This window comes from Nymphaea colorata, chromosome 4 (assembly GCF_008831285.2).
Source record: "Nymphaea colorata isolate Beijing-Zhang1983 chromosome 4, ASM883128v2, whole genome shotgun sequence".
Taxonomy (NCBI): domain Eukaryota; kingdom Viridiplantae; phylum Streptophyta; class Magnoliopsida; order Nymphaeales; family Nymphaeaceae; genus Nymphaea; species Nymphaea colorata.
Genome location: NC_045141.1, coordinates 21,905,268 through 21,921,852, shown reverse-complemented (window position 1 = coordinate 21,921,852; position 16,585 = coordinate 21,905,268). Strand labels below are relative to the sequence as shown.

At 41.0% G+C, this 16,585-nt stretch overlaps 4 protein-coding genes across 5 annotated transcripts; 1 reads left to right on the top strand and 3 right to left on the bottom strand.

Annotated features, from left to right (window-relative positions):
• The first annotated feature begins 685 nt into the window (after positions 1-685).
• Positions 686-3,395, top strand: LOC116253661 (non-specific phospholipase C2-like). The gene is made up of 3 exons (XM_031628596.2): positions 686-1,855; positions 2,460-2,633; positions 2,858-3,395. The coding sequence occupies exons 1-3, from the start codon at positions 727-729 to the stop codon at positions 3,190-3,192; spliced, it is 1,638 nt and encodes a 545-aa protein (XP_031484456.1). The 5' UTR covers positions 686-726; the 3' UTR covers positions 3,193-3,395.
• A 214-nt stretch (positions 3,396-3,609) lies between these two features.
• LOC116253662 (RING-H2 finger protein ATL29-like) lies at positions 3,610-4,858 on the bottom strand. Its single transcript, XM_031628597.2, has one exon. It carries the CDS (start codon positions 4,605-4,607, stop codon positions 3,795-3,797), a length of 813 nt encoding a protein of 270 aa, XP_031484457.1. The 5' UTR covers positions 4,608-4,858; the 3' UTR covers positions 3,610-3,794.
• Positions 4,859-5,666: 808 nt separating this feature from the next.
• LOC116253052 (monooxygenase 2) lies at positions 5,667-10,622 on the bottom strand. Of its 2 annotated transcripts, none has more exons than XM_031627781.2 (6): positions 10,223-10,622; positions 9,726-9,872; positions 8,936-8,995; positions 8,609-8,771; positions 7,198-7,426; positions 5,667-6,403 (listed from the first exon to the last, which is right to left on the bottom strand). In XM_031627781.2, exons 1-6 carry the CDS (start codon positions 10,441-10,443, stop codon positions 5,862-5,864), a joined length of 1,362 nt encoding a protein of 453 aa, XP_031483641.1. In that variant the 5' UTR covers positions 10,444-10,622; the 3' UTR covers positions 5,667-5,861. The 2 variants fall into 2 exon arrangements, with proteins under 2 accessions (XP_031483641.1, XP_031483642.1); XM_031627782.2 differs by having other exon boundaries at positions 8,936-9,005; positions 10,223-10,362.
• A 738-nt stretch (positions 10,623-11,360) lies between these two features.
• On the bottom strand, positions 11,361-14,798 carry LOC116253246 (protein INAPERTURATE POLLEN1). Its single transcript, XM_050077661.1, has 3 exons — positions 14,729-14,798; positions 12,708-12,826; positions 11,361-12,257 (listed from the first exon to the last, which is right to left on the bottom strand). Exons 2-3 carry the CDS (start codon positions 12,715-12,717, stop codon positions 11,398-11,400), a joined length of 870 nt encoding a protein of 289 aa, XP_049933618.1. The 5' UTR covers positions 12,718-12,826; positions 14,729-14,798; the 3' UTR covers positions 11,361-11,397.
• Between the last annotated feature and the right edge of the window lie 1,787 nt (positions 14,799-16,585).

Genomic DNA, 16,585 nt, shown 5'->3' with positions numbered 1-16,585 from the left:
GCAAACAGGGGAAGTCCTTCGGGGCCTTTCGTAATCACCGAAACTCTCTACATGCACGATTTTGATAAGATGAAGAGCATCCTGACATAATGCGTTGAAGGCACGCCTCTACCTTGTGGGGTGGTTTATGACAGATCGACAATATAGTACCCAGATGACGATATTAATATGGGGTCCAACCTTCTTGTAATTCCCGATGCATTATTCAGTTGGTAGTCGTTGAGTTCCTTCTCAAGTTATTTAATCAATATTTCTCAGTAGCTTAGTTGAGATATATATATATTTTTTGGCAGAATTGACCTAATTAGAAACCTAATTTTGTCATTTTATATTGGTTTAATTTTCAAGCGGGCACATGTCAAAGTTCGCGTTCGCTCTCGCTGTTCCAACTAAGTAAAACATTTACTTCCATTAACAAAGTGCCAAAATGGCGTCCATTGAAACGCAACAATTGAAAGAAATAACTAAAACATTGGATATTTAAAAGATAAATCTATACTATGAACTGTGTGTGCATGTGCAGATTAGCTGTTCTTTTAGATGTTGCAGCTTATTTGAGTTAGGTGAAGCTCAGATCTACAAGTCATTTCTCATCGCATAAAATTTGGCTAATTAACTGTACGTTCCATATTCCTTTTATAATATTGCTTTCTCTACTTAGCCAAATTCCTCAAGCCAGTTAGGTTAGAGTTTATCCAGGAATATGCTCCCAACTTAGCTTCTCCAATGCGTGTGCTTCTCTGCCAAGACACCAACCTTAAATCCCACTCATCTTCTTCATTGTCTTGCAGCTTACAGAGCCACAGAGATCTAGAGAGAGAGAGAGAGAGAATGTCTACTGAAATTAGTCCGCCATGTCCAATAAAGACCGTCGTCGTCCTGGTCCAGGAAAACCGATCCTTTGATCACATGCTTGGATGGATGAAGTCCTTGAATCCAGAGATCAATGGGGTCACTGGCCAGGAATGGAACCCACTTTCCACCACCCAGCCCGACTCGGCCAAGGTCTACTTCGGGGACCAGTCCGAGTACGTCGACCCCGACCCCGGCCACTCCTTCCAGGCCATCCGGGAGCAAGTCTTCGGCAACAACACCGATTTCTCAGCCGATCCGCCGCCGATGAACGGCTTCGCCCAGCAGGCCGAGTCGATGCAGAAGGGCATGTCCGAGACCGTGATGAATGGGTTTCTTCCCAATGCAGTACCGGTCTACAAGGCCCTCGTCTCGGAGTTTGCCGTCTGCGACCGGTGGTTCGCGTCCGTCCCGGCATCGACGCAGCCGAACCGGTTGTACGTGCACTCGGGGACGTCGCATGGCATGATGAGCAACGAGACGAAGAAGTTGGTCGAGGGCCTCCCGCAGCGAACAATCTTCGAGTCGTTGGACGAGGCGGGATTCGACTTCGGGATCTACTACCAGTACCCACCCTCAACCCTCTTCTATAGAAACCTCAGGAAATTGAAGTACGTACCCAAGTTTCACCAGTTCGACCTAACTTTCAAGAGGCACTGCAAAGAGGGGAAGCTCCCAAACTATGTGGTGGTTGAGCAGAGGTACTTTGATCTCAAATTGCTGCCTGGAAACGATGATCATCCCTCTCATGATGTTGCGGAAGGGCAGAAATTTGTGAAGGAAGTGTACGAGGCATTGAGATCCAGCCCTCAATGGAACGAAATCCTCTTCATCATCACCTATGATGAGCATGGTGGCTTCTACGATCATGTGCCCACGCCGGTCCGGGGCGTGCCGAGCCCGGACGACATCGTCGGGCAGGAGCCGTACAATTTCCGGTTCGACCGGCTCGGAGTCCGCGTCCCTACCATCATGATCTCCCCTTGGATTGAGAAGGGAATTGGTAAGTTCTGGATTTTGAAATTCATCTTCTGGCAGGAATTTCAGGGAAAGGAAGTTGTTGAGCAAGGGGAGGTAGTTGCAACCAACATATCCAAAGTTAAGCTGGGATGACGAGTCTTTGGTTTTCTAGGGCATCAATTATAGTGAAACTTTTTTGCTCTTTATCATGACTTTCTTTATCAGTGAACATAGATTGGTTATTTGGTTTCTGTTCATGTCACATGGACTATCTGCGCAGCGCATCAATTTTTTGTGCATTCTATTCTTTGAAATTGTTAGTCATATAGACTTTTTATATGGTAAAAATCATGTGGTTTTTTGCATTTCGAAATCAATATTGTTGTTAATATGTCCTTTTACCTTCTTCTAATGCTTATTCATAAGCAATATATATCAAACATTAATTAGTCTGATTCTTCTTTCATCTGTGCAATGCTTAATTGGGTGCATTTTTCTTAACAAAATAACTTTTTTTGTTTATTTGCTTCTAAGATTGTCATGTTTTAAGCATTTTTAACCAAAAAGGTGAGAAAAGTGATCCGATTTGAGAATCCACTTTTATATATTCTAATGAGGAGGAAAGTAAAAGGAATTTGTTCTGGCAGTTGTTCATGGACCCACGGGGCCACAGCCTTCGTCTGAGTTCGAGCATTCCTCCATCCCTGCCACAGTCAAGAAGATTTTCAATCTCAAAGACTTCTTGACCAAGCGCGACGCCTGGGCTGGAACCTTCGACCACCTTGTTCTCACAAGAACAACTCCAAGGGATGACTGCCCAGGTAATTTGTCCCTCCTCTTTCACTAATTACATGAAACCTCCATATTATAAGGTCACCATGATATTATATGCCATACATTATATATGTAGACATATCAATATCATTACCATATAATGTTAAAGCTTTTTTCAAATATAAGCTTATGGCACATAATTTTCTTCAATTTTTATAGTAAAAAGTGTATAAAGAGGGGTGCAAATGTTTAATTTGATCACACTGTCCAGAAACACTTCCGGTGCCGGTAAAGCTGAGAAAGGAAGATGCGAAAGAAGATGCAAAGCTCAGCGAATTCCAGCAAGAGTTGGTGCAACTGGCAGCCCAGCTGAACGGCGACCATAAGAAGGACACTTATCCGGACAAGTTGGTGGAGGACATGACCGTTGGTCAGGCCGTAGAGTATGTCCAAGGAGCCATGAAGGTGTTCCTGGACGCCTATGATCAATGCCGGAAAAATGGGATGCACGAATCGGAGATCGTCACCGTCCACGTTCTCAAGAAGCCAAAATCCAAGACCTTCATCAACAAAGTGTTTGCTTGTTTTGTGTGCAACAATTCTTAGTTGCTCGGTTTCTTATTAATTTGTAGCATCTACTGTTTCCTTCCCGTCGTTGCACTGTGTTGTATCAAAAATGGTATTTGTTGAACTGAATCATGTTAATGTGTAATAAATCACAATATACTGCCTCTGTAATTGCCATCAATGAATGATGGGACATTAAGTCGCATGATATATTGTATCTGTGGAATATCTGCAAACCCGTTCACCTTTGGAGGTGGAGAAAATGATAGAAGAGAAAAATGGAGTTTAAGAAAACAACAACACTTTTGACTTAGCAGGAGAAATATCTAATCTCTTTCTTTTTTAAAAAAAGATTGTTTATGCTGGGTGTAACGATAAACTAATATAATGTAATTAATAGTGAATACTACAGTGACAGTGGACCGTCGGATCAAGAAATGATCCTTCAGAGCGCTCTTTTATGTTTATCCTGAAAAATATGAGTCATCGGAGTTCTTTTTTTTTTTTTTTGTCGGCCGTCCGTTGTCGAGGATCAACGGTCCGATATCAATAAACAAAATCTGAACTCTTTCAGATACAATTTCTCGTGAAAACAGAAAGGGCAAAAATATTCACAGGTTGGAGCACCTTCCCCGGCGCCATTATCGATGAGGCACGCCGGCTTCCTCATCGCCTAAACAATTCCCCGCAACCATGCCAGAAAATCGTCGGTAGGAAGAGGATTCCGGCCGACTGCCCCCCGCCATCTGCCCACCAGCACCAGGACCTAAGACGCTGCTTCGTGCAGAGTGAAACTGCATCAGCATCCTGCTTTCTTCCTCCTTGAACGACAGCCGCCCGCCGTGCCGTATCTCCGCAAACACCGGCATCGTCGACCGCACCTCGACGTCGGAATTCAAGTTGCACCGGCAGACAGGGCAGGTGCAGTGAGAGACCAACCAGCCGTCGATGCAGTCCGGATGGAAGCCGTGACCGCAGGTTGGAAGCAGACGGAAGACGTCTTCTCCTTCAAATTCGGAGAGGCATATCGCGCACTCGAGGTTTGGCGAGTCTGGCCGGATTTCCTTCACCGCAGAGTAAGGGAAGATGGGGAACGAGGCGATGAGCTTAGGGTGGAGGCCGACGTCGTAGGGCTCGTCCGAGTCGCTGCTGGGGTTGCCGTGCGCCTGGGCGTGGTGCCCCGGAGACGACAGGATGACGAGGTCGATGGTGAGGCGGCAGAGGTAGATGGAAATGAAACCGAGCATGAAGAAGACGACGAGGACAAATGTGACGAAGAGGCGGGACGGCGCGTCGGAGGAGGAGGTGGAAGTCAAGAGGGACGGCAAGGGGGCGGACGCAGGCGAGAGGTGACGGTGACGAATGTAGTTGGTATCGCCGGAAACAGCCGAGAAGGAACCGAAGACGAGGAAAGAAAGGAGGAGGAGGTGGTGGTGCGCTCTCCCCGGCGTCATCGGAGAAGACGGGGCGGGGAACCGGAATTCTGATGGACTTGCTTTGGCAAGAAATACGTCCGGTCAGCCTGAGTCGTCGGGCGACAACATGGAGGCCGAACTCGGTCCGTTGCCGCCGCATTTCACTGATTGGAATCAGACGGATTCTCTAGGAAATTTCAAGAACGCCATCACGCAAAGATTACTCATATTTTTCATACAAAAAACTTTAATTTCCTATCAATCAATCTTTCGCTTCTCAATTCACTCATTCTCGCTATTCTTTTAATCCTTACTTCCTCAAGACATTTTATATTTTTCACATTAATACGAGTCACATTTCACTATTATACCCTTAAATCCATGTTTTTTGTGTTTTCTTACATGTTTGCATTTTTTTATTCTACCATTTTGACTTGTATTTTTTTTTGTTTACATCAACATATTTTGCTTTTAGCTAGAACCTAAACTCAGCATCGACTATGAGCTTGACATGGTCCAAGTTGGTTCATGACAATCTGGCCTGATGAGGCCCTAGGTGTGCCCATGCATTTTCAGCATAACCATGCCTAATTGGATATATTAGCAAACGGGTCGGACTTGTGACAGCTAAATATGTGCCAAAAACAGGTCGAAGATTGGATTCGATACAGGAAAAAACGATCCGATCCATTTACATTCCCACGTTCCTGTGATAGATAAACGGATATATAGATAACTCAAATCCAACCCCCTTAAACATGCGAAGGGCGTTAATGTAATAAAATTTAGTGGCAAGGGTGGATGTTATGTGATGAGTTAGAGTAGTTTTGAGCCGTTTTTGAGGTGCGGACAGCTGGCAAGATCTGTCTGCCTTTCCTCCCAGGTAATACTGATACATCTCGTTTCCGATAAAATCCGGTCGAGCGAATATCTCGTAGATTTTCTTCCTTGCAAAATAAATAATTAAATAAAAAGCCAATGTAGATATCGAGACTCAACATTTATAGAAACATAGTGATAAGATCAGCAGATAATGCATGGGCAAATGCAGGAAGTATTTTAACGCATTCAAAATGATATTTAAAGGAACAGGTTATACTTTTAAATTGCGTGGATTTCCTGTAAATAGACTTGTTTTTTTTTTTTTTGCATAGACCCCTTTCGTATAACAAATATGTTCCCTTACAGATCAATGATAGTACCAAATACGTAGGAAAGATTTACACGCTTGTACTACAAAAGCACATTCCACTGTCGTGGTGCAAACTTCTCAGTATAGCAGAGCCTTGTAGACTAGCCAGCATTCAGGCCTTCAGTCGTCTGCAGAGACCCACAGTCATAATTTGTGTGCTCCAGCAAAGGTTCCAGCTTCACCAGCTTAGGAATGACTATGTTGTTCCTAATGGCACATACCACTTGATTCTCCCACTGCAATAGCGAGCCGACGAGGTTGGCGCGCAACGTCAGCGGGAAAATACGCCGCCATCTTTCATTGGTGTATGCCTGCAATGCTTCGTTCACATGTGCAGAACCTGCATCGCCATGCGCAAGGGCACTTGCCAGCTTCCTTGCTAGAACAATTGAATCTTCTAATGCACAACACGCACCTTGGCCCAAGTTGGGTGTCATTGGATGCCATGCATCTCCAACCAGCACCACTCCATCTGATGAGCCCTGTGGGCTGATTAATGGCCATAGCCACCGGTCTGCCAGTGGTGTCCTGACAATTGTGTCTTCAGGAGTTCTCTCTATCACATCCAACAACTCTCCAGGCCAATTCTTAACTAGATCCAAAGCTTCCTTCTTAAGTAGTAATGGATCCTTAACCTTCGGGACTGTTAATATTAACATGCACAAAATACACCCACAATGTCAATAAATCTATCGCAAGACAATGATACAAAAATAGATTATTTCAGTGTTTGATTATGGTTTGACACAAAGTGTAACTGCCCCGTGAGACTAGACTTGACCTGTAGAAACACAGAACAAACTGGCTCCCAGTCTCCATGGCTTGACCCAATACAAGTATAAACTATAAACTTTACGATCATATGGCATTAGTTTTTCCAAGTGTCTGGGAACGACTTCTCCTCTATTCCCTGATGCAGCACCATACTGCATTGAATTGATTCAATTGCCAGACGTTTTTCCAAGATCTGCTTTCCTGATCGGTTTACAGTTCCATTTTTTCAACCTGGAAGTTCCAAATTACTAAAACCAACAGACAACATACCCCCGAGGCCACATTTCCCTATTTTTTTTGTATATATCACTTGGTTTGCTCTCTGTTTTCTCGTGGTGAGATCTTGCCGTTAAAACAGCTTATATTGTGCATTAGCTTTATTTTCCTATACTGCTAACGAGTTTCATTTTGTTCAGATGAAAATTAAAAAGAATAAATGATTACTGTAGCCAGACCTGCAGATTCATTCCCATGTTATGTTGGCTTTGTAAGTCAAAAAGCTAAACATAAACAGCATTTTCTGTTGTCTCTGTCATGTCCATGTCACATAGACCATGACTGCAGGGTCGGAGTCAACATACTCAAGTTGCAATTGAGCCTAAGTTGCAGACTCACCATTGTAGAAGCTACAGAAGGATGAGAAAAAGAAACTCAACAAGCTACCTGGTGATGGGCTGTTGAAGCAGATGAACCAATATACTTTCATGGGCGATAATGGAACATAACCAGCACGTAAGCCTCTCCCATAGATGTAGTGAACTTTTGGATTAAATAGCTGACCATTGGGATACATCCCAAGGCCACGATATGCAGAGTGTCCAACATATGATGGGTTTGAGAATCCCATCCATTTTGCCACTGATGAGCGTGCTCCATCACAACCAATTAACACCTGTGAGAAGTTATATTACAGATATTGGTGTATTGTCCAGAAGTTGCATATGTCATCAGAATATGTAGTTCAGAGCTTCAGATGGCATTATTACTAGTTTAATCATAAATGCATTGATACATAGGGCTATAGTTTACAGACGAACTGGGTGCAGGGGACAGCTTTCCTAGTTGTCATTGACAACTCTTCTTTTCAGGACAACAATGCTTTTTGCATCTGTGGAACTTTAACTTTGAGTGGAATGAGAAAGCTCGCATACACAGTGATGCACTGTCAGCCAGGCTGTGCTAGTTATTTTCTATTTTTTGACCAATCAGCGTTGCTGTAATCTTGTTAAATGTCCCTTATTCCTTACCATATAATGAAAGGCAAAATATTTCTTGATAAAACAAAGTCAAATAAACTCAAGGAAATGAAATTATAACGAGGTGCACCGTAAGCTATCACAAGCATGATATACGTCCGGAGAAAAAAGCAAACAAATCAGAATCCCTAATTTATAAATATGTAATGCAAATTAACTATTATATACCAATACATTGACATGCATACTTTTACCCCCTTGGAATAAAAAATGACGGTATCAGTGGCTAAAATAAATATCGTCCAGCAGTTTGAGTATAACAATTTCATTCATATACCAAAACCACACAGTTTATTTACATGTATAAAGGAACAAGAAAAAGTTGCCAGAAGTCTGAGAGTTATATAACTAAGTCGACCTTTGTTTCAAGGCATTTGTTTAGTGCTAGGGGAGTTCAGTTTGCAGAATTGGTCACTTCTGACATGAGAACTCATTGCCTAATCTACAGTACTAGTTTCTGAATGATTCATATCAATATCTCTCTTCATTGGTTGGAAGTTTGATATTTCACTCTAGGAAAAAAGAAATTGGATTCCGTGAGTTTATCACTCTCACGGAAAGGTACTTGAACCAGGTAGGCAGAGCATGAGGACATCCAAACTATATTTCCTAGAGTGCTTGGATCATGCATACCATATAAGCCTGGGCACAACCACAAGTGTCATGCATGAAGCTACTTCATATTCTCAGGTTCATCTTTTAGATGATAATAAGATGAAGATGTTGGCACAACCATAGAAATAATCATCAAGACCAAAAAAGATGCAGAGCTAAGCAAGATCCTTTCTGTTCTTGTCATCATGTCGAGTGGGACCAACCTTTGTGGCTAATCTTGTGCCATCCTCAAGTTCAAGGGAGGTTTCACCCATATGATTTTTGTGAATAGCTTGCAAACGAGATGCATAACATACAGCATCTGAGGGCAACTGACTTGCCATAGTTTCCAAAAGGACCCTTCGTTCCACACCACGTACTTCTTGGCTGCAATGAATAAAATTTCATGATGTCAGTTATGAAAGAACATGAAACTAACACGATAAAAGGAAAAGCTCATTTAGAACAATAAGCTGCAAGAGACAATAGAACTCATATAACTTATTCTCTCTTAATAAGTTCAAGACTAACTGTAGAAGAATTAAAATTACCCAAGATGCTGGAAGTCAAAATTTCTCAGTTCTCTGCCCTCTTCAGATTTAATAACCATCCTGCAATTACCTGATCCCATCAAATAGTTTAGAAATAACGATATTCATAATCATGAAAACTACTTCTATTTTCAAATAAACTGAAACTAGCTTCATAAGGTAATGAACATAGGAATGGGAGGTATTTATCCTTTAGAATCTGTCGTGAAAAACCAAAGCAACTTCAAGCAGTGCATATTGAAACATTAGGATTTGAGTTCGGGTATGGACAGAATTTCCAGCAGATAAATATAGGAGTTAACAAAATAGGAATCCTTTTACCAAATTTTGATACAAATAAAAAATTTGACTAAGAATTTAAGCATAGATGACCTAAGTTACACTGTAAAAAGTAGAGTTTCATATCCACACTCGCACATATGTCACACTTGCTGCCACACCATAGTGAAGAAGTAGAACACTTTAATTGAAGTGGTAACTATAGATGCCAGTTTGACTTGTGCTTATCCAACAGCTGGACCAGAAGGAGAGAAACGGTACACATTGAAATATCACATAAGAAAAGGATATTTCATGAGAATACGCATTGTTCCTACGACATAAAATCACATCATCCATTATTCATCTAAATTTTGATCATTCATTCACAACTGTCACCACTAGCACATGCTATTTCTGCTTATTATTCTGATAAGGTTGTGTTTACCTAGAAGATCAGAAAACATGAAAAGGAGAAATACGTAGAAAAGCCATGGAATTGAATCAAGAAAACATGTTCTTGAACCATTACCCTCGAATCTCAGTGAACTGGCTTCTGAGACTATCTGCAACTCCCAGTTCATCTAGAACCTTCCACCCATTCTTGAAGAGGGTCAAGGAAGTCCCACCAGTTCTAAGGGACTCACCCTGCTCCAACACCAAAGATCTGATACCCAACCTGTAAATTCAGAAAATGAATCAGACCCTATTTCAAGAACTACCAACGAAACCAAAGAATCATCTGTTATCCTGAGTCGAGGGGAGAAAAATAAGCAAGAGCAACAAACAAAGAAAAAGAGAAGAAAAATACACCTACGAATCACTTTTATCATGATAATGAAGACAAACTCAATTTCTTTGGACGGCAGTGCACATCACTTGAGGCATATAACAGCCCACATGCTCGAATACAAGCGAATAGAGACACAAGGAGAGACGAATCCCCAGTATCCAAACACCAAATTAGAAACATGAACTGCTTTGGGGGAGGGGGAAGAGAGAGAGAGAGAGGGGGGGCGGGAGAGAGACCTTTGAAGAGCCAAGGCAGTGGCAAGTCCAGCAATTCCGGCTCCCACAATGACAACATTCTCCTTTCTAACGTCCTGGGAAGAACCAACCACCCTCACCAAACTCGACCTTCCTGCATAATTGCTGTTGAAACCTCCACGGTTAGCAGCACTCCTCCGCGGCCTGAGCACTGTCCCGCCCGAGGGCGCGAACGACGACGGCCTCGCGATACAAGCTGCCATTCAGCTGCTCGTGTTACCACGCTGCCGACTCGCAGAGACTGTTCAAGGCGGATAGGCCAATTGCTAAAAAGCACGGTTTCAAACCGACCATAAAAAACAAGTGGCTACGACGGCATTTCGTCTCTAGGCAGCCGAAAACGAAAACGAAAAAGAATAGCCACAAGTTCGCTACTTCAAGCTCTAGTGGCGTTCTCCGCCAGGGGTGATTTATTGCCACCAAAATCTGATTCACTTGCAAACGACAAGTACTTGGAAACCTACTAATCAATAATTTGAGACAGCAGATAATTAACGATTTCCGTTGTATTTTCCGTCTTCTCTGTTTCTTTTAACAATTCTTACGGATGCCGCGGATCCAGATTTGGACTATCCAATTCCAGCAGGTGCAACACAGAGACGCCGCCTTTCCAAAGTTTGGGGTGCCAACCGGCCCAACTCCTAGCAGATCCCATGGGCCTCGACCAGGATGCATTTAAGGTCCTGGTCGCAGAATATTGAGAGGCCGATCTTTTTAATGAAAACTAAGTGAATCAATTCTCATTTGGCAAATTACCAGTAACCAAGTTACCGTTAAGTGAACTAAATATCCAGAAAAAGGGAACCAACCGGAAGTATCAGAAAAACTTAAAACTACAAGCACGTCTTATATCCATAGCGAAGATGTAGTTTTCGCCATTGATGGGCATTAGCAAAACTGCTTTTGGTGGAAGTAGAACGAAGCACTTAGCAGGTTACAGCCAAAGATGGCGTCGATTGGTCAAGATGGAACACTGCATACATGTGTATACTGATGAAACTCTAAAAGATGGAAAAATAGAAGGCAAGTAGGTTTGGCTTGGTCCAATACAAAAAGCAGTAATGTTACAACACAGAGAAGAAAAAAAAAAGAAAGGCGGGCCCAAAAGGGCGCAGTGGACTCGTAAAAGAAGTGGAGAATGAAAAGAATGTATGCCGTCAATGTGGGGAAACAGGGAGCTTAGAGTGTTCCATGTCATGAACCAGTTCTGGGCTTCTGAACCCAATGATAAACTTTGCCAGGCCTTCTAGATAGAGAGCTGATTGGTAAATGTCTAGTGCACCAATGATCTCGGCCAGGATGCTCCCCCTTTGTCTATTGGCATCAACGAAAATGCTAGTCAGTTCCTCCAGCTTCTCTGTAGCGATATCTGTAACCATTTCCTGCACAGTTCCTTCTCCACCGCTGCTGCTAATACTGGTCACCCAGTCACACCCTATGCGTCCAACAAAGCTGATTTGCACATCCCTCATCCGTGACAAGATTGCTGGGATCATGAGCCGCAGTCCCCGGTCAATCTGTTCCATGTGCTCGAAGAGTTCTGGTGAAGGATGAGTCCAAGCAAAACTAAATTGTTGCTTTTTTTGGTCACTTCGTGTGAAACTGCTCATGCAGCTGACAGAACCATGGGTCATGTTGTTATATTTAGATATAAATGCACGGAGAAGATTAGAAAAGACAGCTGGGTGCCAACTTCCGAGCCAGAGAAATGGTGTCTCAATGGAATTATGCCACTCAGGGCAGAGAACCTGGGTGACATCCTGCTGGGCAGCATGGTCAAGGGCATTGAAGTAGGCCTGGAAGTGTTGATGAAGCATTTGGACATGTGTTGTGAGTGCTTCGGTTGGTGACGATGTCATTGCTTTGAAGCGAGTGTGTGTGACTGGTACCTCAAAGTTGAGAAGTTTTACAGCAGAATCTATGGCCTGCTGTAGCAGAGGAAGGAGGGCTTTGAGGTCCTGGAGCCATTCTAAGTAAAAGTCCTTGAAGACGCATGAGTTTGCTTTCCTGTTTTCACCTGCCCATTGCAAATGCAGATAATTAATTTCCTTCCCACACACATAAGACGAAAACCGTTCCTATCAAGTGAAGGCTTCTACCATGTGCCATTAGAAATGGTCTACTCCTCCAAAGGTGCTACCTTGATGAAACTCATTAACCATGCAAAACTCTAGAGAGCATAATTTGAAGGTGCAGGTGCTGTTTCTTATTGGTGTTTGACAATAATTCCATCATACACGCCGTGGTATGAGTTACACAGTTGTCCAAATGGCAACTCGTGCATAATATTTTAGTGTAAGAAGTGAGTCATAAATTTTATGAGACCCAAGCTAGATATGCCATCCCCACATAAGAATAGCAGGAACTGATATTCAAATTAAGTGGCGAAATCTGAGTGTATCGGCAATAAGTAACAAACATTATCTCAGTGCAAAGTGTAAGTTCTATAAGATGCACATAAATGAACCTGTTCTCATCGTTCGGGCAGGGAAATGAACTTCGAGATCCCTTCGTTTCTCTTGCTGGCCCCTTGGGCACAACTGGATCTCAAGTAATTGATGAAGGAGAAATATGCAAAGTGACACTCTGCCATTAGGTAGCAACAGTTATTCTACGTGCAATAAGGGCAAAGCCAAATGAAAGATCAGAAAATCAAATCTATCCTCAAGAAAAATAAAAAAATATTGGAAGATTAGCAGTGCACAAAGAAATGAGTAAAAATGCTTTGCAAGTTTCTACTAAAGAAATTACAGAAATTTCAATGGCGAAACATACACTTTTCAAAGCTCTGCAAATGACTTTGCTTCCTTTGTATTACTAAATTCGACAGGTAAGCATTCCATGCATCAAGAAATTTAATTTACCATGAACTCCTCATCCTAGAAAACATCTAATATGACCATTTTCCATTTAGGTGAAAGAAAAGTCGAAGAATAAAATAATCTCTGAAGAGACTGAGTTCTGCAAAAATGCCTTTTCGCTATGAACAAGGAAACCATCAAATTTATCAACTTAAATCCTCCAAAAAGGATGGCAATGGTTTTGACAAAAAAATATGCGTACAAAATCCAGGAGCTTTAACACACAAAAGCTTTAACCAACTACTTCAACCCTCTTAACGACAAGAATTTTGCCCAGGATAGACGGTCTTCCAGTTAAAGAGCAGTGAATCTTTGGAAATTCCTCTGTAGATTCCAACTCAGGGCAGAGTATGCTCAAATCATGTTTTCTGCCTCGTTAGTAATTTTCCACTGTTCGAATGGGAACATGACACAGAAACACAAAGTAACGAACAAATGTAAGTTTTAAACTTAATGCAAGTCTGCAAGTAACGAATGAAAACTATGGTCTCTTATAGCTCAAGGTTTTCCTAACTTGTAAGTTTGGATATGTTTTCATCATATTTAAAAAGAAAAAGTGCAGTGCGTTCACTCGTTTCTTTACATCAATAATGAGGACAATCAGTTCAACTCCCTCAAGCCTTTTCTTTCGATAGTTTGTCGTATTGAGAAATACAGCGGAAGTACGAGCTAAAAGATTTCCTGCATCTTTATGCTCATGTAGCACGTAAGTAAAAGAAAACAATCATAAATGATTCATAATACATCAATTAAAATGCACGGAAGAAATGCTGCATGAAAGAGGTCATAGCTTGAGCTTGCCATCATGTTGTTGCCTACTATGATAAATCAATAAAGGGGGAATAAAGTCGTGTTCCTAATAGAAATAACAGCTTAAACATACAAGTACTGGCTTTTCAGCTACGTCTATATCTACTGAGTTCAATGGTGCCCCAGGTCAAACAATGAAAAATGGGCAGGCTAGGGAAAACAGATTCCATAGTTCATCAACATAAAGATTTCAAGAACATACTAGATTTCAAGAGGGATTCCAGGAACGCCAACAATGGCCAACAAATAAAAAGGAAAAGAGCTGAAAAAAAGAAAGCAAAAGAAACAACATGAAGTGAAACAAGAACAGAGAAAATCTACGCCAGTGAGACGATAATCAGCCATATGATTCCTTTTTTATATCATGACGATCAAGAAAACATCTACTACCGATTAATTCGCAGAAAACCATAGTTGCTATCGTCAAGGGACACGTATGCCAGCGCCCAAGATCTTGCAAAAAGGTCATCTTCATGGTGGAGCACTCAGAGCAAAAAGATCTAGGAATAGTCATTAAACAATTCATTCGAGTAGAGGGTGACCGTCCAAAAAGGTCAGATAATTCATTATTTAATCCCCCAAAATCACAGAAACTAGAGCACAGACCAGATAGCTCCTTGTTCATTGAGAGAACTGAGAAGACATGTAAAACTATATCGTAGCCAATGTCATAAATATAAAAGGGAAGAGAAAAGAAAAGGAACTAAAGTATACAATGCAAGCTCTAGAGCCATTACCGAACAGACACGAATAATAATCAGGAATTTAAACGGACGAAAACTAGAAGCCTCTCAGAATGAAAGAAAGAAAATCGTACCTCGACTTAGTTGAGAGAGAGAGAGAGAGAGAGGTAGGTTCTTGAGGTAACGGGCCGGTTGCTTCTTCAGAAAAATAACGTCAGGAAGTTGGTGCCGCGGTCGAGTTGCAATCAGAGTTCAGGTTAAATTTGTGGGTTTTCTTATTTCCAATGCATTCCAAAGATTTAAGGTCATTGGCAAATTTATCTTGACTTGATTGCGTTTGATACATTCGTCTCTCTGGTTAGCATGTTTAAGACAAATTCACGCCCATATCATTGTTAGCAAAGCGACTTCTAATGGTGGTACAAGATCAAAATGAAGTGGAGTGTCCTTGCCTTTTTTTACATTTTTAGAAAAAAAAAAACTAAATATTTTTTTAGAAATATCGCCTACCAAAAAAGCCGAAACCCTCGCCCTTTCCTCCCAAAAAAGCCGAAACCCTCGCCCTTTCCTCCATTACTAAGCTTAAGTTGCAAATTAACTCCATTTGGAAATGATGAGCCGAGTTCCAGCCACTTCTACCAGGCTCAACTGTGTTTAAGCATAAAAGTGGCGCCAATTATTATATGCCAATTAGTATTTGACCTGATCCATGATTCTTGAACAAGCTGTTCAGACCCATTTTTTATTCAATTAGCATTTGAAACAATGAATGGTCAAACGCAAACTTCATGCGAAAACAAAATCAAGAGGACTGGACGCGAGCAAGACATGCAATTTTTTTTTTCCAATGTAGAAGAAGATTAAGAAAGTTATTTTCTTAGACTGAGATTAAACAATTATTTTAATATTGACACTTTACGGCAATTTTACTCATTTACATGATTGATTTTTAAAATTTATTATTAGCCAGAAATTTCTAGCTTTGACCCCTCACCTATAGAAACCAGGCACGGTTCGAGTCCAAGCCCGCCAGCCATCAATGCACACGTCAATCATTCAGAGACACCATTAAATGTTTGGTTGTAGGAGAAAAGCTTCCCTTAGAGGCGTTTAATATATCTAGGATGATGAAATTTTAAAATTCAAAATATTGATTTTTTAAAAAAAATAACATTATTAAACAAACAAGATATTTTGTCTTTAGAATTGGGAAAGTAAAACATCCAATTTTGTTTCCATTCCTGTTTAAGAAAAAATTATGATTCTAAAATTTTTATTCTTGAATCAAAATTCCAAACCATCAAACACTCTCTCTCTAACAACAAAGAATTTCTTGTTTCCCTCTAACAATAAGAATTTCTTGTTTAGATGAGAAGCATCTTTCGAGTCTACATTGCTAGCTAATTAGCGGTTGTGGGCTCGAAAGAATGTGGCTCTTTTTACGTAATATGTGTGCAAAAAAGAAAACTTCCCTTGTCAAACGTGACAATTATCCACATTTGACAAGAAAATTTTCTTTGTGTCATATTTTCGAAACTTCTACTCAAGAAAACTTTTATCATGTATGTTGCTATCGCTTGTCAAATCCACGTGTTTTATGAAAGGAAAAGTTCCCCACAAGTGAATTATGTGTGTAATTGAACTACACATGAATTGGAATGCAGGTATTGTATTTCGCTTACTATGCAACCACTTAGCAATTTCTCAGCCATGAAAGTTGTCACTTATTTCCTTAAATTTTTTATTTTCTGTTATCTCAAAGAAGAACACTTAAAATGTGAAAAAGGCCAAATCTAAAAACATGTACACAAAAACAACAACTCTCGACTTTCATATAAATATATGATTCAATCAATATTAATATAATAATATTTTCAGAATTATATATATATATATATATATATGAAAATTGATACATACCTTAGGGTAAGGAACAACAGCGACAGCCATAAAAATTAATTATTAAAGTAGTTTTTTTGCAATTCAACCTT